The sequence below is a fragment of the Geotrypetes seraphini genome, chromosome 8 (genome assembly GCF_902459505.1).
Source record: "Geotrypetes seraphini chromosome 8, aGeoSer1.1, whole genome shotgun sequence".
Lineage (NCBI taxonomy): Eukaryota > Metazoa > Chordata > Amphibia > Gymnophiona > Dermophiidae > Geotrypetes > Geotrypetes seraphini.
In genome coordinates this window covers 33,176,945-33,202,306 of record NC_047091.1, presented here as the reverse complement: position 1 = coordinate 33,202,306, position 25,362 = coordinate 33,176,945, and the positions used below count along the sequence as shown (strand labels likewise).

At 47.3% G+C, this 25,362-nt stretch overlaps 1 protein-coding gene across 1 annotated transcript in view; it reads left to right on the top strand.

Moving 5' to 3' along the window:
* The window catches only part of MYOM3 (myomesin 3), a 136,135-nt gene extending 112,606 nt beyond the window's left edge, over positions 1–23,529 (top strand). Inside the window, exons 29-37 of the mRNA XM_033954507.1 lie at positions 6,264–6,374; positions 8,754–8,841; positions 14,454–14,492; positions 16,068–16,173; positions 18,051–18,214; positions 18,307–18,343; positions 21,851–21,873; positions 21,982–22,037; positions 22,990–23,529. Of these exons, the coding sequence (XP_033810398.1) occupies positions 6,264–6,374; positions 8,754–8,841; positions 14,454–14,492; positions 16,068–16,173; positions 18,051–18,214; positions 18,307–18,343; positions 21,851–21,873; positions 21,982–22,037; positions 22,990–23,286 (921 nt within the window). The 3' untranslated portion in view covers positions 23,287–23,529. The remainder of the gene's footprint in view (positions 1–6,263; positions 6,375–8,753; positions 8,842–14,453; positions 14,493–16,067; positions 16,174–18,050; positions 18,215–18,306; positions 18,344–21,850; positions 21,874–21,981; positions 22,038–22,989) is intronic.
* Positions 23,530–25,362: the final 1,833 nt, after the last annotated feature.

The window sequence follows — 25,362 nt, the reverse complement described above, 5'->3', positions numbered from 1 at the left end:
CTGGGGGGTTTCGGGGGGGGTTTCCCTCCGCGCCCCCTATGGCTTTGCCTCCCTCTTTTCGTTTGGCGTCCCCTCTTCCTCCTCCCTCATCCAAGCGCCCGCGGGGGGGCTTGGATTGCGAATTGGTGGGCGGAGGAGCGTGTTGGCCTGGTTGAGGACCTGGCTGCTTTGGCGGGCTTCCAGGATCCTCTAGAGGGGACGCCTGTTGGCAGCGGGGCGGCGGGTTTCCCGTCTTCCAGAGCAGATGCGTCCGTGGTGCGCTTTTTTATTCAGAGGGATGAGCTTTTAGACCTGTGTAGCAGGTCTCCTTGGTGCTGCATTTTTGCAGTGGCGCCGCCGGAGACCCCGCGTATGGGGGCCCCTCTGCTTCAGGGGGTCTGTCCTGGTTCCCGCTCTTTTCCTGTGCGTCAGGATTTGCGGGATTTTGTGTTGGCGCAGTGGCCTATGGGCGCAGTTTCGTTTGGTGTGCGCCTTGGCTCTTGGGTATCCCGTCCCGGAGGGAGGTAGGGCTACCTTAATTTCGCCAATGGGGAACGCGGTGGTCTCGGCACTTCCTAAGCGGCATACCGTGCCTGTTATGGACGGTTCTGCTCTTAGGGTCTCGGAGGCGCGTGCGTTAGAGACTCTTCTTAAGTATGATTTTGATGTCTCTGCCTTTGGGGTCCAGGCGGCTGTTTGTGGGGAGCTAGTCGCTCGCGCCGTGTTTCGGTGGGCTGAGCGTGTCCTGGATCGGGAGTCTGATGACTGGTCTCTAGTGGATCAGGAGGTAGCGAAGATTGCGATGGCTGCCTCGTTCCTCTCAGATGCTCTTTATGACTTGGTGCGGATTTCGGCTAAGTCTATGGCATGGCCGCGCGGCGTATTTTGTGGCTGCGCGCTTGGGCGGCGGATTCTGCGTCCAAAGCTAATTTTACTAAAGTTCCCTTTAGGGGGTCTTTTTGTTTGGAGAGGAATTAGATGAGTTGATTCAGACTCTGACGGACTCGAAGGTGCCCCGTCTGCCTGAGGACCGTGCCCGCCCTGCGTCTAGGTGTGGGGCTGCCCGGGGGCGTTTGCGGGAATTTCGCAAGTATCGCCCGGGGCGTGGGGCTGCTTCTTTCCCGGCTCAGGGTTTTTCCCGGGGTCGGTTCTTCCAGCGCATGCAGCCCTTTCGGGGGGCCCGTCGGGGGGCAGGGAATCCCTCCGCCGGTTCCCCCGCTTCCCGTCCTGCGCAATGACTCCTTGCCGGCGCCCCCTTTGGTTCCGGTGGGGGCCCGGCTGCGCAAATTTTTCCCCAAATGGGCCGAGATCGCGTCCGATCAGTGGGTCCTTGAGGTGGTGCGGGACGGTTACGCTCTGGAGTTTACCCGCTCTCTGCCGGACCTTTTCCTCGCTTCTCCATGTCAGACTCCATGGAAGACGCAGGCTTTTCGTCAGACCCTTCAGCGTTTGCTAGATCTCGAGGCAGTGGTGCCGGTGTCCCCTACGGAGTGGGGCACCGGCAGGTACTCCATTTACTTTGTGGTGGCCATAAAGGAGGGGACCTTTCGGCCCATCCTGGATGTCTCTCGATCTGACGGAGGCCTACTTGCAGGTTCCAATTCGGGCCTCTCATCAGCACTTCCTTCGCTTTGCGATCTTGGGGCGGCACTTTCAGTTCTGTGCGCTTCCCTTTGGTCTGGCCACGGCTCCTCGGACGTTCACCACGGTAATGGTGGTCGTCGCGGCAGCCTTGCGGTCGGTGGGCATCCTGGTTCTCCCCTACCTGGACGACTGGTTGATTCGGGCAAAGTCGTTGCAGGAGAGCTCCCGGGTTACGGCTCGGGTGGTGGAGTTTCTCCGGTCGCTGGGCTGGGTGGTCAACCTTTCCAAGAGTCGGTTGGTCCCGGCTCAGCGTCTGGAGTGCCTTGGGGTTATGTTCGACATCTCCTTGGGGAAGGTCTTCCTTCCAGAGGCCCGGGTGAGCAAATTGCAATCTCAGATTCGCCTGCTTTTGGCGTCCCGGGGTCCTCGGGCGCGAGATTTCCTCCAAGTCCTGGGGTCAATGGCGGCGTCCCTGGACGTGGTGAGGTGGGCGCGGGCCCACATGCGTCCTCTTCAGTATGCTCTGCTCCGGAGGTGGTCTCCCCGGAGGCAAGATTTGGATGTTCCGGTTCCCCTGCGAGGCTTGGCGCGCTGCAGTCTGCGCTGGTGGCTCCGGACCCCTCACCTGGTTCAGGGGGTGGGTCTGGATCTCCCGCAGTGGACGGTGCTCCTTACGGATGCGAGTCTCCTCGGTTGGGGGGCTCAGTTTATGGGCCACTCAGCTCGGGGCACCTGGTCCGCGGAGGAGGCCTCCTGGTCGATCAACGAGTTGGAGACCAGAGCGGTCAGGCTGGCGCTGTTAGCTTTCCACTCCCTTTTGCTGGGCAAGTCGGTCAGAGTCCTGTCGGACAATGCCACGGCGGTGGCTTATGTCAATCGTCAGGGGGGCACCAAGAGCACTCCTGTGGCGCAGGAGGCGGCTCGGCTCATGGTTTGGGCGGAGTCCCATCTTCTGGACCTCTCGGCTTCTCTTATAGCCGGGGTAGAAAATGTTCAGGCAGACTTCCTCAGTCGTCACTTCCTGGATCCAGGAGAGTGGTTTCTCGGCGCCGGAGCGTTTCGGTTGATAGTGCAAGATTGGGGGCAGCCCCTGATGGACCTGATGGCCACGAGTGGCAACGCCAAAGTGCCCCGCTTCTTCAGTCGTCGCAGGGAAGGGCTGGCCGAGGGTCTGGATGCTCTGGTCCAGCCGTGGCCAACGGAGGGGCTGTTGTATGTGTTCCCTCCTTAGCCGCTGGTGGGCAGAGTGCTTCTTCGCATTGTTCACCATCCGGGTTTGGTGGTGCTGGTGGCTCCGGATTGGCCTCGACGTCCGTGGTATGCGGATCTGGTGAGACACCTGGTGGCGGTTCCTCTTCCTCTGCCTCTCTCGGACGACCTTCTGATGCAGGGTCCCATTCCCTTGTTCGACCCGTCTCTCTTCTGTCTTACGGCGTGGCTCTTGAAAGGGGTCGCCTTAGCAAGAAGGGATATTCAGACAAGGTGATCGCTACACTGTTGGGGTCCCGGAGGCTTTCTACCTCTCGGGCTTATGTGCGGGTTTGGCGTCTCTTTGAGGAATGGTGTCGGGCGCGGGGAGTGACCTCTTTTCGCGCTTCTCTGCCTAACATTCTAGAGTTCTTGCAGGATGGCCTGGATAGAGGCCTGGCTTGGTCTTCTCTCCGGGTTCATCTTGCGGCCCTGTCGACCTTTCGAGGGTTGGTGTCAGGTCAGCGTTTATCGGCTCTTCCTGATGTGATTCGGTTTCTGCGGGCGGCCAAGTTGCTTAGGCCTCCCCTACGGCCCTCGGTTCCCTCTTGGGATCTTAATCTGGTTCTCTCTGTTTTGGTGCGCCCGCCTTTCGAGCCCTTGGACGACTGTTCTTTGAAGGACCTTACTTTGAAGGCGGTCTTTTTGGTGGCCATTACTTCTGCTAGGAGTATTTCTGAGCTGCAGGCTTTCTCTTGTAGGGCTCCCTTCTTGGAGTTGTCTAGGGAGCGGGTCGTCTTGCGGCCTGTTCCTTCCTTTCTGCCGAAGGTTGTTTCTCCTTTTCATGTCAATCAATCGGTGGTTCTCCCGGTCTTGGGTGGTCGGGAGGGCTCTTCTGAGCAACGGCAGCTGCGCAAGTTGGATGTCGGTCGGGTCCTTCGCTCTGATGTGCAGCGGACCCAGGAATTCCGGAAGTCCGATCATCTCTTTGTCCTCCTGGCTGGTCCTCGTCGGGGAGCTGGCGCTTCTAAGGCTACTATTGCGCGCTGGATCAAGGAGACGATTGCTTCCGCTTATCTTCTGAAACAGCAGCCTGTTCCGGAGTTTCTCAAGGCTCATTCCACTCGGGGTCAGGCGGCTTCTTGGGCTGAGTCGTCGCTCGTGCCTCCGGTGGATATTTGTAAGGCTGCGGTTTGGTCCTCCTTGTATTCTTTTGTTAGACATTATCGGGTAGATGTTCAGGCGCGTCGGGACGCGGTGTTCGGTGAGCGTGTTCTGGTATCGGCCCTTCGGGGGTCCCGCCCGTGAGAGGGACTGCTTTGGTACGTCCCATTCGTAAAGTTAACCTCTACTGGTCTGGAGAGTGCTAAAGAAGGAGAAATTAGGTTCTTACCTGCTAATTTACTTTCTTTTAGCTTCTCCAGACCAGTAGAGGTCCCCACCCTGTCTGTTGTTGTTGTTGTTGTTGGGGCTGTTTTCGCGGGCAGTTTTTGTTTTTTGCTGCGGGTTCTAGTATTTTTCTAGGGCCGGGGAGAATTAAAGAACAGCGGCTGTGGCTCGGCTGGCTTAGCTGGCGAGCTGTGGGGACATTTTCCTTCGGGTATTTCTCCTCTGCATTTTCCAACAGCATTTGGGTATGTTATTTGTTACTCCTGTTCGGAGTATTGTTTTCTTCCTGTTTTCCAGTTCTTGGTTCTGCTTGGCTATTCGGCAGACTGAGGGAAATAGAGAAGGGAGGATAGTATATACTGTCCCAAAGTTTTGTTTTCAGTCTCCACCTGCTGGTCATGATTAGATATATACCCATTCGTAAAGTTAACCTCTACTGGTCTGGAGAAGCTAAAAGAAAGTAAATTAGCAGGTAAGAACCTAATTTCTCCTTCTCAGTGGTGACCAGCACCAGCCAGAATAGCTAGACGGTCTGCAGCGATATTCAGCTGTTTTTGTGGCTTAAGTTAGGACAGCTTCTAGCCAGCTGAATTGCAGCTAAGTATCAAGCTCCCATAGATTTATTCGCAGGAATGCCCACACTCCGGCTGGCTCTAACCAAGTAGTGTCTAAGTGGGCTGTGGACTGGATTCAGTACATGGCACTGGAAAAAACTAGCAATCGGCAAGATTTTGGAAAGATCATTAGTGCCTTTCAACAGTGTTTCCCAAGTCAGTTCTGGAGCAGTGACGTGGGGGAGGGGGTCCGTCCCGAGCACCATCATGGTGGGGGGCGCTGGCACCCGTCCTCATCTCTGCTCCCCTCCGCTCCTTCCCTGCCCCCCATTAGCACAGGCAGGTGCCCCCAACCTGCTGCTCGTGCTAGCATCGGCTCTTCCTCTGACATCACTTCCTGGACCTGTGCTGAGGAAGAGCCAATGCTAGCGCTAGCAGCAGACCGGGGTTGCTGCTTGTGCTGGAAACATTAAAGAGATATGGGGGAAGGGAAGTGGTGTGCGCGTGCATGCAGGATGGAGGAGGGGTGCCGCGCCCTGGGCACCTTTCACTCTCGCTACACCACTGTCCTGGAGTAACCCCCCCTTGCCAGTCAGGTTTTCAGGATATCTACAGTCATAGGCACTGGAATGCTTTTTTGTTTGGGGGGGGCGGAGCAAGAGCGCCGCCCAGCAGTATCCTGCAGTATGTCTCTCTCCAGCTCCCGACTCCCCCACCCTCCTTCTCCCGGTCGCTGTAATTTTAAGTCTTCGGGCAGCCACTACGCAGCGTCAACGAGCAGGCCTCCCCAGAAGTATTCATTCTGCAGAGACGCTCATCGACGCTGTGCGGCAGCTACCAAAGACAAAATTACAGCGACTGGGAGGAAGAGGGTGGGGGAGCAAAGCCACCCACCCAATTTGGGGGGAGGCCATGGCCTCTGTGCTGTGAAAGGCATGTCCTGTAGGCAGTCATCCGGCATCAGTGCCTCTCCTCTTCGCTGGCATCTCATGGCACACCTGGACTCTCACCGCCACCCAGTTTGCGATACACTGATCTAGAAGTATCTGGAAAATATATAGGGCCTGGGACAGGGCATTCATTTGGAAAGCAGATTGGACAAACCCAGAGTTAGTGGGCAAACATGGCAACTGGCCCAGAAAAGCTTGACAAAAGTCACAAAAACTTGCCAGTTGCGTGTCGGACTACTAACTGTTACTATGTTGTGTCACTCTCAATCCAGCCCAATCTGGCCATAGTTGTACCATGATTCACGGCCCCTAATGGTGCATCTGGAACTACAGCTCCCTGCCTGCACTGGGGATAACCCGAATCAGTCTGGCCCACAAACAAAATGAAGTCTATTGAGAACTGTAATTCTGTGATACATTTTGCCCCAGGTGCTGTTTCTTTCTGCATTTTCCCCCAGAGCACATTCCATAGTGAGAGGATCAGCTGTGAATTTGGTTTCCCACTGTATTTTTCATCAACCATAATGGGATTTTAGTGAGCCCAGGGTAGTACATTAGTTTGAAGCGTGCTATACTGTATACCCACATCCTCAGGCTATTTACACTTTATTTTCTACAGGTAGCCAACACAAGGAACGAAACCACTTTTAAATGGTTCTTAAACATGAAGCCGCTCCCCAAAGGTCAATATGACCCGGAGACGGGATTCGGAACGCTTCTCATCAAGAAGGTAAGAGACTTTTGTTCTTTGTTTGTACATCTCTGTGTTGATTTCTGAAAATACATCCTACATCACCGGAGGCCTGTTTCATTTCTAGAATTCATCTGTGTGCTATGCAAGGTTTAAAGTGGGAAAACAGTTTCACCTAGGTGTCTTAGCCAGGAATTTATAGATCAATATTAAACTAGTAAGAGAGTAATCTTGTAAATAAGCCTTATAGCATAGACAGTAGAGCCTGACTGAACCCAGGATCCTTAATTTCTGCCGAAACTGAATCCACGACAGACAATGGTTGCTCAGTTTTGGTAGGGTTACCGGATTTTACTTACGTAAAATCCGGAACCATAGACCCGCGCCCAGGCCCGCCTCAATGCGCCCACGCTACGCCCCAGCCTTACCCCTAGCCCCACCCCCCTCAGCCTGTTCTTGACGGTCGGTCGGGCATCCAAGCACGTGCATGTGACATCACTGCATTGCATCCACGCATGCCCACTCCTGACGCGATCTGCTTTTCAAAACCAGGACAAAGTGCCGCATTTCGAAAAGCCGTCCGGACACCCGGACATGCCCTCTAAAAAGAGTGACATGGCCGGGTAAATCCAGATATCCGGTAGCCCTAGGTTTTGGTAGTCCCAAAGCCAAAAACGAAACCAGTCAGGCTCTGCCCCCTGCCACCAGTACCACTGCTATCGCACACAGCTAGCCTCAATCCCCCCCCAAACCGCCGCAACCCACAGCCTCCCTTCCTCCCTCCCAAACTCACCCATCAACCAGATCCCCCCGACCTACCATAGGCACCCTGGTGGTCTAGTGGCCTAACTGGGACAAGAATGATACACAGCTGCTTTTGCGCCAAAACGGCCACCGTGAGCTTCAGCAGCAGCCGTGCGAGACTGCCGCTGAAGGTCTCGGTGGCTATCTTGGGACTGAAGCCGGTAGAGGTTGGAGCTACAAATCCAAATCAGTCGGCCTCTAAGGTGCAGGTTAATAATAATAATAATTTTATTTTTATATACCGCAATACCTCAAATAGTTCAAAGCGGTTTACAGCCAAAAAGAGACTGCATACAAACAGCAATGTTACAAAAGGCATTCAGATATACGTAGGGCTCCTTTTACTAAGGTGCGCTAGCATTTTTAGCGCGCCCACAAAATTACTGCGTGGTACGCTTCTAGAATAACGCCAGCTCAGTGCTGACGTTAAGGTCTAGCACGCGCTGCAGTTTAGCACGCACTATTCTGCGCGTTAAGGCCCTAACGCACCGTAGACAAATGAGCCCTTAGTGTGTGCCAGGGAGTGCATTTATTAACGTTCCTTGTGTGTACCTTAAAAAAATTTAGAGCAGGCAAAATCCATTTAATGTGTGTTAACCTACAAATTAGTATGGAGTCAATCTATATGTGTTAACACGTTTTCATTAGAACAAATGCACAAAATGAACCAAAGAAGTCTGAAAACAAGCTGAAATTCTTTTGCCTCTGCTCTTCCCTAGTGTGTGCATTTTCACTTATGTTGTACAGGGGCATTCTTTGGCTTCATTTAGGTCCAGGGTCTGGGAAAACATTAGAACATAAGCATTGCCATACTGGGTCTGACTGAAGGACCATCAGAAACCAATATCCGGTTTCCAAAAGTGGCCAATCTCGGTCACAAGTACCTGACAAGATCCTAATTGAGTAAAACAGATTTTATGCTGCTTATCCTAGAAATATCCTGGAATTTTCTTAAGTCATAAGAACATAAGAATTGCAACTGCTGGGTCAGACCAGTGATCCATCGTGCCCAGCAGTCTGCTCCCATGGCAGCCTCTAGGCCAAGCACCTGAGCACTAACTGATTCTAGCTATGGCTTATGGACTTTTCTTGTAGGAACCTGTCCAAACCTGGGTTTTTTGTTTGTTTGTTTGTTTTTTAAACCCTGCTAATCTAACTGCATTTACCACATTTTCTCACAATGAATTCCAGAGTTTAATTACATATTGAGTGAAGAAATATTTTATCCAATTTGTTTTAAACGTATTACATAATAGCTTCATTGTGTGCCTTCTAGTGCTTATATTTTTTGGGAAAGAGTAAACAACCACAAGTATATTTGATTTTGCCCTTCTGAGGCTGCCCACACAAATAGCAGATTCACGATGCATAGGTGCTTTTAATGTGCACACTTTGTGTTTGACGAAACCTGTGAAAGTTCCCTTTGAAAATGCGGATGAAATGCAGGCCCTCAATGTGTCCGCCTGGTTTCCATCTACATGAGCTGTTTGTATATTGCCAATGCGCAAAAGGATCAGTTTTCAGCCAGTGGGGAGCGCAGTGAGTTTGAATGAGGACCAAAGCGTCTCTTTGCAGTCAGCCATTTGAGTTTGCTTTTGAAATGTTTCCCCCCAGTTCACCGAGGAGAATAAAGGGTTATACAAGACCGTTGTTTCAGACATTCGAGGAGAAGACACCAGTGAACTCGACCTCTCCAAGGAAGGTCAGCACAACATAACTCTGACTGGTTTTAGCAGCATTTTTGCATGGCCAAACATGACTATTATATTTTCACATTCTAATCATTTCTTTAATTTATTTTCTATTCCCTTTTCCCCAAAACGCTCAGAATTATATTAAAGAAACAATATCATCTCAATTAATGCCCTAAGAATAAAACCTTACACCACAGTATCTAAACAATAAAAAATAACTAACTCCTCTCCCCACCCTCCCCAGCAACATCTTGAAATTTTTTTTTTTTTAACATGAATTAATTAGTTATTTCAATAAAATAAATAAAAAGAAAGGGTCCTTTTACTCAAGGGCATTAATCCTTAATGCAGCTTTAGCATGGTAAATGGGGGAGAGGGTGGCACAGTGGTCAAAGCTACAGCCTCAGCCCCCTGAGGTTGTGGGTTCAAACCCACGCTGCTCCTTGTGACCCTGAGCAAGTCACTTAATCCCTCCCAGGTACATTAGATAGATTGTGAGCCCACCAGGACAGACAGGGAAAAATGCTTGAGTACCTGAATAAATTCAAATAAACCATTCTGATCTCCCCTGGGAGAAAGGTATAGAAAATTGAATGATTGGTGTGAACAGTTTCAGCCTCTGGTAACCAGAGCTGGTATTGTGACATCATAGTGCCTCATTCCACCAATAAGAGCCAACTTCATCAGTGATGTCACAATGGCTTGATTGTCCTATTCTTGGCTCAGTTTTACTACATTTTGATTTCTAGAGTGGTGCAGTGGTTAAAGCTACAGCCCCAGCACCCTCAGATTGTGGGTTCAAATCCATGTTGCTCCTTGTGACCCTGGGCAAGTCACTTAATCCCTTATTGTCCCAGGTATATTAAATAGATTGTGAGCCCACCAGGACAGACAAGGGAAAATGCTTGAGTACCTGAATCAATTCATGTAAACCGTTCTGAGCTCCCCTGGGAGAACAGTATAGAAAACTGAAGAAATAAATAGCATGAAGAGTTTCAGCCTCTGATAGCCAGAGCTGGTGTTGTGACATCATAATGCCTCATTCACCAATAAGAGCCAACCTCATCAGTGATGTCACAATGGCTTGATTGTCCTATTCTTGGCTCAGTTTTACTACATTTTGATTTCTAGAGTGGTGCAGTGGTTAAAGCTACAACCTCAGCACCCTGGGGTTCTGGGTTTAAACCCACGCTGCTCTTTGTGACCCTGAGCAAGTCACTTAATCCCTTATTGTCCCAGGTATATTAAATAGATTGTGAGCCCACCAGGACAGACAAGGGAAAATGCTTGAGTATCTGAATCAATTCATGTAAACCGTTCTGAGCTCCCCTGAGAGAACGGTACAAAAAATTAAATAGATAAAACAGGTTACCATCTGTTTGTGCATGCTAATTCACAAGTTGCGTATGTTTTTGGACAGGGCTTTGTATGGGTGGAGAACTGGTGTTCCCGCATTTTCCAGCTAATGCTAATGCTAATTGGCTATCGCAGAGTTAACACGGTAGCACTAAGCCCCTCCTAAATAGGAGGCAGTAAAGGCCTGATTCTGTCTATCTCGCCTGAAAAAAAAAAATCAACACCGACTTGTGCGGCGCAAAGCGCGATTCTATAGAAGTTAGGCGCCCATTATACAATCACGCACAGGTGGCACTAAGAAGTATAGCATGTAGAAACATAGAAACATAGAAGATGACGGCAGAAAAGGGCTACAGACCATCAAGTCTGCCCACTCTGCTTACCCACCCCCTGTCTATGCCCTAATGACCCAATTTCCTTATCTTAACCCTCGTAGGGATCCCACATGGGTATCCCATTTATTCTTAAAGTCTGGCACGCTGTCTGCCTCGATCACCTGCACTGGAAGCTTGTTCCAATGATCAACCACTCTCTCTGTGAAGAAATACTTTCTGGTGTCGCCATGAAATTTTCCGCCCCTGAGTTTGAGCGGGTGCCCTCTTGTGGCCGAGGGTCCCTTGAGAAAGAAAATATCATCTTCCACTTCGACACGTCCCTTGAGGTACTTAAATGTTTCGATCATGTCTCCCCTCTTCCTACGTTCCTCAAGAGTGTAGAGCTGCAATTTGTTCAGTCTCTCTTCGTACGAGAGACCCTTGAGCCCCGAGATCATCCTGGTGGCCGTCCGTTGAACCGATTCAATTCTGCGCACATCTTTACTGTAATGTGGCCTCCAGAATTGCACACAGTACTCCAGATGAGGTCTCACCATGGCCCTGTACAACGGCATTATGACTTCAGGCTTTCGGCTGACGAAACTTCTATTGATACAACCCAATATCTGCCTTGCCTTAGATGAAGCCTTCTCCACTTAATTGGCAGTTTTCATGTCTGCACTGATGATTACTCCTAAATCTCGTTCTGCTGAAGTCCTAGTTAAAGTTTCTCCGTTCAAGAAGTACGTCCTGCATGGATTTCCGCTTCCAAGGTGCATGACCTTACATTTCTTAGCATTGAAGCCTAGCTGCCAGGTTGAGGACCAACTTTCCAATGTAAGCAGGTCCTGCGCCATATAATTCTGTAAACTGCATTCACTTACTATATTACATAGTTTGGCATCATCGGCGAATAGTGTTATTTTACCTTGAAGCCCTTGAGTCAGATCCCCTTTGAATATGTTGAAAAGGAGTGGACCCAGGACCGAGCCCTGCGGCACTCCACTGGTCACCTCCGATGTTTTAGAGAGGGTACCATTAACCACCACACTCTGAAGTCTGCCACTCAGCCAATCATTGACCCATGCAGTTAGTGTCTCTCCTAACCCCATCGATTCCATCTTGCTTAGCAGCCTGCGGTGTGGGACACTGTCAAAAGCTTTCCTGAAGTCCAGGTACACGACGTCCAAAGACTCTCCCAAGTTCAACTTTCTTGTTACCCAGTCAAAGAAGCTGATGAGATTGGATTGGCAGGTCCTACCCTTGGTGAATCCATGCTGACTGGGATCCCGAAGATTCCCTTCATTCAAGATCGTGTCCAATTTGCTTTTAATTAGTGTTTCCATGAGTTTGCACACTATTGATGTGAGACTCACCGGTCTATAATTCGCAGCCTCTGCCCTGCAACCCTTTTTATGCAGAGGAACGACATTAGCTAATTTCCAGTCCAGGGGAACTTTCCCCTTACTTAGGGAGAGATTGAATAGCTCAGCCAACGGTTTTGCCAGGACATCGCTCAATTCTCTGAGCATTCTTGGGTGCAAATTGTCTGGTCCCATGGCTTTGTTCACCTTGAGTCTTGCCAGTTCACTGTAAACTTCACCTGGTGTGAACTCAAAATTCTGAAACGGGTGTTCTGTGCTTTGTGTTGCCTTCAACTGCGGACCGTGTCCCGGTGCCTCACAGGTGAAGACTGAGCAGAAGTATTCATTCAGTAGTTCGGCTTTATCGGAATCTGCTTCCACGTAACTTCCGTCTGGTCTTCTAAGGCGTACTATCCCGCCTGTGTTCCTTTTTCTGTCACTAATATACCTGAAGAAGGATTTGTCCCCCTTTTTAATGTTTTTTGCCAGAATTTCTTCCACTCGAAGTTTTGCCTCCCTAACTGCCATTTTGATCGCTGTAGACCTGGTCCTATATTCTACTTTTGCCTCTCTTTTCTCCGTGCGCTTGTAGGAGAGAAACGCTTTTTTCTTCTCCTTAATGAGGTGCGAGATCTCCGCGGTGAACCATTGGGGTTTATTGTTTCTTTGTCGTTTATTTACTGATTTTATGAAGCGGCTAGTTGCTTCATGTATGGTTGATTTCAGTGTTAACCACTTAGCTTCTACATCATCGGTCTCCGCTTGGTCCTGCAGCGTCTGATGGACGAAATCTCCCATGCGTGCGAAGTCTGTGCCCCGGAAATTGAGTACCTTTGTTTTCGTGTTTGATCTAGGGAAGCCTTTCCTAAGGTTGAACCATACTATATTGTGGTTGCTGGAGGCTAGCGTATCTTCTACTGAGACCTCTGAAACGCTTTCCCCGTTGGTGAGTACCAGGTCGAGGATCGCCTGGGCCCTAGTGGGCTCCGTTACCATTTGTTTGAGACGTGCTCCCTTTATGGAGGTTAAGAGCCTCCTGCTACCGCTGGTTGTCGCTGAAAATGAGTTCCAGTCTGCATCAGGCATATTGAAGTCCCCTAGCAGTACAGCTTCTCCTCGTAGAGTGATATTCTCTATGTCTTCAATTAATTCTGCGTCCATGTCTTCCAGTTGTCTTGGGGGTCTGTAAACCACACCTAGATACAGGCATTTTTCTCTGCCTCTTGCCAGGTTTACCCAGAGGGACTCCCCGGTGTACTTGACATCTGTGATCCTGGTGGTTTTGATGTCCTCTTTAATATATAGAGCTACCCCCCCCCTCCTAACCTGCCCTCTCTGTCCTGACGAAGTATAGCCATATCCCACCCATGTGAGTCCGTGAACCAAGTTTCAGATATTGCCACCACATCTAGGTCGGCATTCCTTATTTCAGCCTCCAATTCTAGAATTTTGTTGCCTAAACTGTGTGCATTGACATACATGGCCCTCCATATCTTGTGTTTGCTAAGTCCCTGTGAGGCGTATCCTACCCGAGTCGGTGTGACTCCCAAAGAACTGTTTGCAATGTGGGTACTTACCTTGGACATGGAAGCGGAGTTTCGACTCACCTCATCAGGATAATTCCTTTCTGCACTAATATGTGAATGGGTACCCTCCCCCGACTTACCTAGTTTAAAGCCCTGTGAAGCAGGCGGGCTAGTCGGTGTCCGAAGACGTTCTTACCCCTACTGGTCAGATGGAGACCGTCTGGTCCCTGAAGTCCTTGTAGCGCTTCCCCATGGTTTAGGAATCCGAAGTTCATATCCCGGCACCATCCCTGTAGCCACTCGTTCGTCCTCAGGATACGTTCATCTCTGGCTCTTCCCTTGCCTCTAACAGGGAGGATCGATGAGAAAACCACCTGCGCTCCTGTCTGCTTCAGCCTCTCACCCAGTGCTCCAAAGTCTCTGGTGATGGTCTCCGGTGTGTTCCTGGCAGTGTCGTTGGTTCCTATGTGGACAAGAAGCATAGGAAAGTGGTCTCGGGGCGTGAGTAGTCTATCCAGACTGGCGCACCAGGATTTTCTTGACCTAAACGTCTGCGCCTAACTCAAATAACACTCCCACCATCTACCCCTAGCCCTGGCCACTTTTAAACTAGGTGCTTTGCATAAGCGCCTAACTCTTGTAGAATCACGCCTACCACGTTAGGTGCCTAACTTTCAATTAACTCCACTTGGTGCCAATTAAGAGATACCAAATTTAGCCTATTACTCAATTAACCCCCCCCCTTAACAAAACCACCCAAGAGGTTTATAGCGCTGAATGCTCTGTGTTACTCCGATGCTCATAGGAACTCTATGACTGTTGGAGCAACGCAGAGCATTCGGGGGTGCCGGCTGGAGTCTCAGAGGTAGGTCTTTAGCGTCTTATGAAACGTGAGGCTGTTTAGTTTGAATTCTGCTGGGGGTAAAAATGTTTCCCGTCCACATCTCTACTAGTGGTAGGCAAATGCGGTCAGTGAACAGGACACGGTGCCATGTAGCGAACGTGGAAATCTGCTACGGAGTTGTCTTTCTTACTAAATCTTTCATTTTTGCTTTTCCAGTTTTGGAGGATATTCTGAAAGAGCTCGCCAGGATCAGTGGTAAGCACGGCATGCATGATTTCCAGGTTTCCCAAGCCAAAAGATCAGTGTCTCTTTTTTTTTTTTTTTGTGGGGCCCACAAAACAGTTTTAGAACCTCGATCCTATTTTTCTCGAAAGACCAAAAGAACTGCTTCCAGCCCACCCACCAGATACCGCCAGAACCGTATCCGTTTCAGATCTGAAGCCTGTTTGACTTTAGGAGGAGCAGTTTAAATTAAACCATGATCATTCGATGTTATTTATTGAATATTATTGTCCGAAACTATACAGAGATTGTGTTGAGATTAAAGTATCTCCACTGTTTACTGAGGAGCAGAGACAGCTTGTCCATTTGATGAGATGTCCAGGAACCAAGAGTGAGATGTACCAGTTACTAAAAAACCTTTATTGGGTAAACAAAAAGCCTGACATGGCTGTATTTTATCCGTAGGTTGTTTTAGGGGGAAAAATACAAATCCTTGGTTTTCTCAACTGGAATGTAAAGCTCTGATTGAGGGTAACAGACAGGATGTTTCTGACACAGGAATTCAACACAAGACGATTCAAGCTGCCCAGCAATGGCACAATGACCTAACTGGTGTTTCTCGCTCTCTCTTTTGGTTCATGTCTCTTGGTTGCTTTGCCTCAATGGATGAGATGTACAAAGTGTTATTGCTATGTACACAGGTCTTGGGTATTCCCAGTGGCATAGTAAGAAGGGGGGGAGGAGGTGGACTGCCCCGGGCATCATCGTGGTGGAGGTACAAGTACCTCTACACCCACCCCCCACATCATAGTCGCGCCCTCCCTTCCCCACCCCCACCTCCATCTCTTTAAATCTTCGCCAGCGTCAGCAACTTTTCCAGCCTGTTGCCTGTGCCAGCCTGGCTCCCCTCTAAAACCACTTCCGGGTCACAGGGCCAGGAAGTGACATCAGAGGGGAAGCCAACACCGACGCAGGCAGCAGCCTAGAGAAGCTGTTTGCGCTGGCGACGATTTAAAGAGGGGGGGGAGAGAGGGCACGAGTGTAGCGTGGGTTGTGCAGAAGGTGCGGGAGGTGGAGAGGGGCAGGGCAGCGCCAACGCCCCAGGCACCTCCTATCCTTACTACACCACTGGGCATCCCAGTCGAAATCCAGCCTAAATTTAATGGTCAGTAATTTGAACTGTGCTGAAGACGCCTAGCAAGACAGAGCTGTTAACAGTTTTTTGCTTATATTCTGCTTTTTCTTCAAAGCGGATTACAATACATACATAATAAACCAATACAACTGTTATTAAATGTGAAGATAGTTGTCAGTGTAGTTGTTGCCCAGGGTTGAGCCCGAGTCTGTGATATGAACAGACAGTGCCACTTTCACTGCATTTTCAATCATAAAGCTCCTCTTTTTGACTCGCATTGCGCCCTGCCTGCGCCCGTGAGGCTCCCCCCCACGCTACCACAGGCTCCACCTAAATTAAGATCCCGCCTCACTACTAGTAGAAGACAAAGTATTCCACGATCAGTAACCCACCGCTGAGGATCCCGAAAAGTTCATTCTCTAGAATTCTTTGTTCTCACCGACTCTTTCTCACCACTTTTGTTTCCCGATCAGCCTTGTCTGCATCGCCTCTGAAGCTTGAAAGTACAGCAGAGGGCTTCAAAATCTACAGCATAGTCAAGTATTTCACAGACTACATGAATCCCAACTGGTACCACAAGTATGTTGCCGAAATGTTTTGCATATTTAGGTTCTTTTTAACATATTGTCCCAAACCAGGTGGGGTGTATAAACTGCAGTGCCTCTGTATATCTTAGTGTAATCCTGCATTATCCCTAGACCCCAGGTCCCATTGGATATTAATGCAATCAATAGCCTTTGTGCCCCCCTTCCCATATGCCCTCCTTACTTTTACCATGCCTTTCAAAGTTCTTAGCCTTCAAAATGTGTCTTCAGTTCATGTCCCTCAGCTGACTGTATGTTTCTGAATTAATGAACTAGCAAATAATAATAATAATAATAACTTTATTCTTCTATACCGCCACAATCTTGCGACTTCTAGGTGGTTTACAATCAAGAGAGCTGGACATTCAGCGAGTTACAATGTGCAGATAGTCAGAGGAAATACAGAGTGCAGAAACATTAAGGAAGCAAAATTATAGATATACAATTTACTGAGTGAGAGTATACGGTATACAGATTGGAAGAAATTTCCAAGTGGGCCTGTTAGGAGAAGGCCGTGCAATTCAAAAAAATACAGTAAAAATTACGATATGGTAACAGCAACAGTTTATATATATCACAGAACCATGAAGTTCTAGGCGGACTTAAGAGGGGAGAGAGGAAAAGGGTAAGAGGTCAGGAGGACCGTTATTGAAGAGAGAGAGAAGAGCAGTTGTTTAGGTGCTGGGAGATCCTGTCAGAGAGACAATAAAATCCCAAAAGGAATATCCAGTACACACTTCCAACATAATTAGAAAGGAAATCACCCACCCTCCCCTTTTCCCCAAAATGATCAAATCGTATTAGATAAAATGAGAAAGGACGTTTTGGTTCTTATAACCCCTTCTCAATGGTACAGGTCAACCCAATAACTCCCCCAACCCAACTCTCTCCCATAGACTGTCAACCCCCTAACCACCAATTACTATAGAACCTTCCAAATGAACTTATAAGAATCCCATGGCGCATCCCTGAATTAATCCAATTTGCTCAATATCACACTCCCGAGATCTCAGGGAAAGAGCAACAGCTTTTCTAAAATCGCTACCTACTCGTCTATGTCCATGTATGGATGCAAGCTAGTTATTTTCTTATGTAACTGATCCTTAACCCTTCTAAAATCACTTCCATATTTCCTTTGTTTAAAACAGTGGTTCCCAATCCTGCCCTGGAGGACCACCAGGCCAGTCGGGTTTTCAGGATAGCCCTAATGAATATGCATGAGAGAGATCTGCATATAATGGATGTGCCAGGCATGAAAATTTGCTCCATGCATATTCATTAGGGTTATCCTGAAAACCCGACTGGCCTGGTGGTCCTCCAGGACAGGGTTGGGAACCACTGGTTTAAGGTCTTCTATCAGCCACTAAATACTCACCTCATAATGTTTCATGGCTGATATAGAAACAGTAAAAATAATAATAATAACAATAATTTTATTCTTCTATACCGCCATACCAAAAAAGTTCTAGGCAGTTCACCACAAGGTGAGCTAATACATGGGATACAGATAAAATACAAATTAGAACAATGGACTTAAAAACAGATAAAGACAGGAAGCATTTACAATATAATGGCAGGGAAAGGAGTAATACGTAGAACAGATCAAATACATCAAGTTGAATAGAAGGAACTTGATTGAAAAAATGAAGTAGAATGCATTAAGATAGCAGCCTATCAAAGAGTTGAGTCTTTAACAATTTTCTAAAATCAAGGTAAAAAGGTACGAGTCACACATATACTTGTGTGTACTTGGAAGGATCATCCTAATACTGTCTTTGGTGAATAAAGAACATGTTGTAAAAAGTCCCTTCAGAGCTGTGACATGTATGGAGTTTTTTAACGTATCGGTAAATATCCATTATTTCACTTCAGAGACAGGAAGTTGTCAAGTACCGAGCGATTGAAATCTGGAAGTACTATGAATCAAGTGTGGCTTCAGATCTTAAACCCCACTGAGGGGGACAAGGGCGTGTACACCCTGGAATTATCCGATGGCAAAGAGATTCACAAACGATCCCTTGACTTGTCTGGGAAAGGTAAGGTGCCCTTTCCTAATTCTGCTTTTGAGCTGATCTGAAGTTTCCCCAGTTACTTATGGCAAAACTCTTTTTCCTGCTCTTATTTCTAGTGTTTGATGACGCGATGGCCGAGTATCTAAGATTAAAGTAAGTCTTTCTCATGATCTTTATAGGTCCCTCGAGGAAATGTTTTCTCCGATTCTGTACTAGAAGAAAAAAAAAAATTTCCATTCAGCAGTAATAAGGCCAGATTTAGAGTGAAGACACAATCGGCACAAAGCCATTTTCTTTGGCACAAAAACGTGGTTTCTTTCAGCTCCTGGATGGGAACAAATGCAGCAGAAAAATGTTTGCCTGCAGATTTTATGTAGACTTGCTGTGGGGTTTGAAGCAATTTTATGCCAATATCCTAAACTGGCTCTTGATTCAGGCCTGCCGTTTACATTTCAGAGGAAATATTGGTAGGATTGTGCAGTAGCAAAGTAAGAGGGGTGCGGGAGGTGCGGCACCTCTCCACCCTACCGTACCACTCCACGCCACCCTTGCGCCATCCCTCTCCCCCCACCCCATACCTCCATATTATCTTTGCTAGTGCGAGCAACTTCTGCCTGTTGTTTGAGCCAGCCTGGTTCCCCTCTGAATCACTTCCGGGTCACAGGCCAGGAAGTGACATCAGAGGGAAATCCAACGCTGGTGCAAAGAGCATGCTTGCAGAAGCCACTTGTGCTGGCGAAGATTAAGAGGTACGGAAAGGGAGGGAGAGCGTAAGTGTGAAAGGGGGGGCGGAAAGGAACGGGGTGGGGGGGCGCCACCACCCCAAGGAATGTGGATCCAACAGTGCATCATTTGGTTCATTAACAATGTAAAGAGCAATTCTATTAAGAGTGAATACATTTAGGGATCATTTATGCATTCTGATGCATAGAACAGTTCCACCTATATGCATAAATAATGCCACTAGTTGGCGCTAGTCTATAAACAGTCTCTGGATTCTACGAGGGTCATTTCATAAATAATGCACACTATTTTTTTTTTTAAATTAACATGATTTATTTATTATTTTTCAAGTATTTCTTTACAATACTTCAATATAGTCTCCCTGCTTTACAATGACCGAGTCCCAACATCCGGGAAGCTTCATTATTCCATCCAAGATACTGTTTTTGTTCAGTTGCCGAATGGCTTGGATACCGGCGGAAGAAAGCTCTTCCAGAGATGCAAAATGATGTCCACGCATAGGTTGTTTCAACTTTGGAAAAAGGTCGAAGTCTGGTGGACTCATGTCTAGACTGTAAGGAGCATGAGGTAACACCTCCCAGCCGTATTCGCGTAGTTTTTCAGTGACAACATTCCCTATGTGCAGGCGAGCATTGTCGTGAAGAATGAGTGGCCCAGCCAAGAGCAACTGAGGTCGAGGATTTTGCATAAAATCACAATAATTCACTGCTGTGACACTTCTTCCAAATGGAATTTTGTCTGTAATGATGATGCCATCATGATCATAAGCAAAAATCATCATTTGTTTGACTTTTGAGCTCATTGAAATTTTTTTATTCGTGCGGAAGATGGAGCTCTCCATTCGTCATTGAAAAACTACGTGAATACGGCTGGGAGGTGTTACCTCATTCTCCCTACAAGTCCAGACATGAGTCCACCAGACCAACCTTTTTCCAAAGTTGAAACAACCTATGCATGGACATCGTTTTGCATCTCTGGAAGAGCTTTCTTCTGCCGGTACCCGAGCCATTTGGCAACTGAACAAAAACGGTGTCTTGGATGAAATAATGAAGCTTCCCGGACGTTGAGACTCGGTCATTGCAAAGCAGGGAGACTATATTGAAGGATTGTAAAGAAATACTTGAAAAAAATAATAAAACATGTAAATTAAAAAAAAAATAGTGTTCATTATTTATGAAATGACCCTTGTATATAAGGTACCCAAAGTTGAATGTTCAACTCCGAGAGCACTTCTGAGATGCACACACAAGTAAATTGGATACCGAGCTCCGAACTATCAATAATTAGGTGCTGAGGACCAATTACTGATGTTAATTGGGGCTCATTAAAATTTGCACGCTGTTCTATAAGTTCATCTAACTCATGGGCATGTCAGGGGCATTCAGAAAAACTGTGCATGGGATTACAGAATACCGTCTAACGGTGCCTTGGGTTCCAGCATTTACAATGGGTTTCAGCAGAAGTAAGTCCGACACTCAAAAATTAGGCGCAGGATCCGCACACAAAGCTGCTCTATATAAGATGCATGCCCCTTATAATATAACGCTTCGCACTGCATTTTTTTCAGCATGTAAGCTTCAGCGCCATTTTATTGAATTCCCTCCAGTGCACATAAGGCCTGATTCTGTACATGGCGCCACTTGATGCCGTTGTCAATTAACTGCTAGGCACCGTTTACAGAACCACGTCTACCGGTGCCTAACTTGACTTAGGCATCACTAGACGGCCTAATATTAGGCCAGGGATTTCCTGGCCTAATTTACCGGCACTTAACACAAACGCTAGCAACTCCTAAGTCATACCAGGCCTATTCTCCGCCCCCAACCACGCCCACTGTTGAGGTAGACATTGCTAGGTGCCGGTAGGTGCCACGTTGAATTCTGTGTGCAACTTCAATTAAAGTTATATTAATGCCTTTTTTTATTGACTTTTAATGGCATTTTCAATTAAAATGCCAATTAATGTCAATTAACAAATTTGAATCTCTGCGTGGAATCCAGCTAGGCGCAGATGGGCACCACTGATTTAGGCACCCCCCCATAGTGCGGAACTACTCCCACATGGCGTACAACTGCAAAGGTTTGTAAAAATGGGAGGAGCCTGGGTTGTTGTGGTCACCTAGTGACATGCACAACTTATAGAATACTCTCGGTTGCGTACATTGCAATGTGGACTTAAGTGCACTCTATGCCTGGTCATTGACATTGCATAAGTGACTGTGCTACTGTGAGGCACGCCCAGGGCAGGATTACTTCAATGGGCCCCCTGGCCCCACTCCATTCCCCCTACCCTGCCCCACATCCCACCATCTGCCCCAAGGGAGAAGGGGATGAATGTGGGAAGATAGCCTAAAATACAGGAAGGGGGAAGGGGAAGAGCACCCATGCACGGAGGGAAGATTGATGGGGACTAGGGAAGGAGCCTACACAAAGGGTGAGGAACCCATACTACTGAGGATGGGTGGGAGGAGGAGGAGGAACTCAAGCTCTGGGATAGGAAGACATATGAAGAGAAGATGGATGAAGAGGTCTCATGAGAAGATGAAGGAAGAGTTCACAAGGAGGGAAGAGCTCACACACAGGAAGGTGGACTCATGGGAAAATGGAGGAAAAGCTCACATACATGGGGAGAGGGCCTCATGGGAATATGGAGGAAGAGCTCAAACATGGGGAGGTGGACTCATGGGAAAATGGGGGAAACCAAACCAATTCATGGGGAGAGGGCCTCATGGGAAGGAAGATCTCACACAAAAGGAAGACCGAAGGGGGAAGAGTTCACACACAGGGAGGTGGACTCATGGGAAAATGGGGGAAAAGCTCACATACATGGGGAGAGGGCCTTATGGGAATATAAATGCCTTTTTGACCAAACAGTTACTTAATAAACCAACACAGATCTTTTGTTTCTTTCTTTCAGGGAAGCGATGATAGCAGAAAAGAGTGAGTACACTCAGGGGTCATCCTTTGTAGAGCGCATACAGCAGGAGTCAGCAATGTATAACCCCAGCCATTAGAGAGTAGTAACTCCCTATCGTTTTCCCTTCCCAGATCGTGCCAAGGTTGTCCGAGGTCTCCCCGACGTTGCCACAATCATGGAGGATAAGGTAACCTTCCCCAGTAACATTTACGTTAACGAGTGGTTCTGCAATTGTAACATTTTTATTGAGAGCGTGAGAAATGAACATGACATTTGATTTTAACTGATATTCAGGAAGTGCAAAGGTTTGAGTTTGTTTCATTATTATTATTATTGATCTATGTTTTAGATATATGTGTGAATAGGGGGTATGTATCATTCACTTAAAGTGACCCGACAATTGCGCCCTGACAGGTTACTATTTTGTCTTTTTGAGGGTTACAAAGTAACCCTCTTTTTTGAGTGGGGGGGACCCCCTCACACACAACACTTAAAAGATTCACTTGGTATCTAGTGTTAGGGTAAGGTTTAGATGATGATTATGGGAACCCTATACATAAATGGATATCTGGAAGGCCCTGATTTGCTCAGACTCCTCGGCCCCTTCCATTGGGAGGGGCTTGAGGCGCCTGAACCAATACGGCCCTTAGGCCCCTCCCCATGCATCACATGATGCACCGGGTAGGGACCTAAGGCCCAATGTCGTCGTCAAGGGCAGATTCAGAGTATCACAATGTATGTATACTGTATTTATGGGGGAATATATCTCTTCTTTCAAACGTTCCCTCTTTGGTGTGCGCATTTCAAGGGGTGCAATTGTCATGCGCACATTTGTCAGTGTACCTCCCTCTGCCACATCCTGCCCTCACTGACATTACTTCCTGTTTCCTTACTGGTAGAAGGCGGGAGAGGGAAAGCAATAATCCAGTTGGGAGAGAACCACTGCATGCCTTATAGCTCTCTCAGCTCTGCCTCATCCAAAAATGAGATAGCTAGGGGAGAAGATAACAAACATCTGTCAAGAGTTAACATAAGCCAAATATTTCATTGGTAATATGCCTTACAGATATCAAGTGTTACTTCTTTTTTAAAAGCTGTGTATGAACTCCCTACTCTGACCCCATTTCCTCTCTTCCCAGACCTTGTGTTTGACCTGTCACATTGGGGGAGACCCGATTCCTGAGGTCACCTGGCTGAAGAATGACAAAGAGGTCGTCTTCAAGGAACGCTACAAGCTAGAAGTGAAGGGCACAGTCGTCACCATGACCATCGAGAAGGTGTGTGGGGATGACTCTGGGCGCTACGGCATCTTCGTCAAGAATAAGTATGGGTCAGAGACGGGCCAAGTGACGCTCAGTGTCTTCAAACACGGAGAAGAGCCAGAAGAACTGAGAAGAAGGTCAGAAAGTCGTTACAGCTCCCCCATTGAGGCCTGACCTGACAAGGATATCGGTCACAGAAACAGAATGAAAGCAGGCATCCCAAAATCACCTCCGGGGCATCCCCAAACCCATCGCACTACTCTGTAGAGAAATCTATATATAAAACAACATATGGGAAACATTGAAATGTAATGAAATAGTTCTGTACTTCTGTTAGTCCACTTACATGTAAGTGCCTTAATAAGAGCTCAACCATATCGGGTTTGTCCAATTAAAAAAAAGAGAACCGCTTGCAAATGGTGTGTCGAATTTTCATTCTGTGCTCTTCAAACTGTGTAAAAAAAAAGGTTCTGTATTCTCTTGTTCGAAGCGGTGGTCTACAAGAGTTCTATTGTCTCACCTGCCTGGATGAGAACTCCTCATGCTACATTTGAGCTTGGTAATTGTGGCTTTACCAGTCCACACAGTGTTCTCTTTCCTTTTGTACTGAACTAGATGGCTCTAGCTCTCATCGGTTTTGTATCATAAGGTTTTAAAGCCAAATCTCAAATGGACTGGTCGGTTTCCAACAGCATGAACCACTCTTCAAATACTACATATCTTTTGCATTACAGGACAACTCATGTGGCATAAATAGGCGCTGACCTTATTGCAATAGGGTACTGAGCTTATTTCTAAGGTTACCCTGGGGTTGTGGGTTAAAACCCTTGCTGCTTCTTGTAACCCTGGGCAAGTCACTTAATCCCCCCATTGCCCCAGGTACATTAGATAGATTGTGAGCCTGCCGGGACAGACAGGGAAAAATGCTTGAGTACCTGAATAAAGTCATGTAAACCATTCTGAGCTCTCCTGAGAGAATGATATAGAAAATTGAATAAAATTTAAAAAATAATAATAATATGCAACAGCCATAAGTTAAAGCTTGCAAGAGACTACAATATATGCAAAGCCACCAGATGGCACTGTTTAAGGGTGATATGGATGTGCTGAAGTTTTGTTTTCAGTTTACCACTGTATCTTGTTTGAATATGTTGAAATAGGCACAATCTATGAAACTGGGGACTTTTTTTTTAAATATGTGTGAGAGAAGAAACAGCTTTATTAAATGTTTAAAGCAAAGGAGGTTTCACCAGGCATATGGCAGAATTTCTGATCTGTGAGCCACTGCAAATGAACAATAAACAAAAAATGAGTTAGGGAAAGGGAGCAAAGGCCCTTTCTTTTTTAACCAAATATATTTTAGAAGTATATGCATTAGTATACTTTTCATAACATTAAAACGCTAAAAATCAGGGGCATGAAATTTCCCACCCCTGATTTTTAGCTTGTAGCCGAGGGTCCTTTAAGAAAGAAAATATTATCTTCCTCCTCAATACGACTGGTGATATATTTAAACATCTCAATTATGTCTCCCCTCTCCCTACGTTCTTTGCGGCTGTACTCTCTCGAAGAACGTAGGGAGAGGGGAGACATGATTGAGACGTTTAAATATATCACCGGTCGTATCGAGGAGGAAGATGATATTTTCTTTCTTAAAGGACCCTCGGCCACAAGAGGTTATCCGCTAAAAATCAGGGGTGGGAAATTTCATGGCGACACCAGGAAGTATTTCTTCACCGAAAGAGTGGTCGATCATTGGAATAAACTTCCAGTGCAGGTGATTAAGGCCAGCAGCGTGCCAGATTTTAAGAGTAAATGGGATGCGCATGTGGAATCTCTAAGAGGGTAAAGTTGGGGGGAGGGTCTTCAGAGTGGGCAGACTTGATGGGCTATGGGATATCTAAGAGGGTAAAGTTAGGGGGGTGGATCTTTAGTGTGGGCAGACTTGATGGGCTATGGCCCTTTTCTGCCGTCATTTTTCTATGTTTCTATAGAGGGGCATAATTGAAAGGAACGTCTAAGTCCATTTTCATCCAAGTCGTAAGTCATCCAAAGTAAAAAATAGCGTAAGACACATTTTCAAAAAATACGTCCAAAAAAATATTTGCTTTCGAAAATCATCTATCTATACGTCCAGCCGCCCGATCGTCCAGATCGCGAAATCGTCCATCTTTATACCACATTTTTGTCCAACTTTTCGTCCAAGTCCAAAACACCTAGAAACAGACCTTTTGGACATGGGAGGGGTCT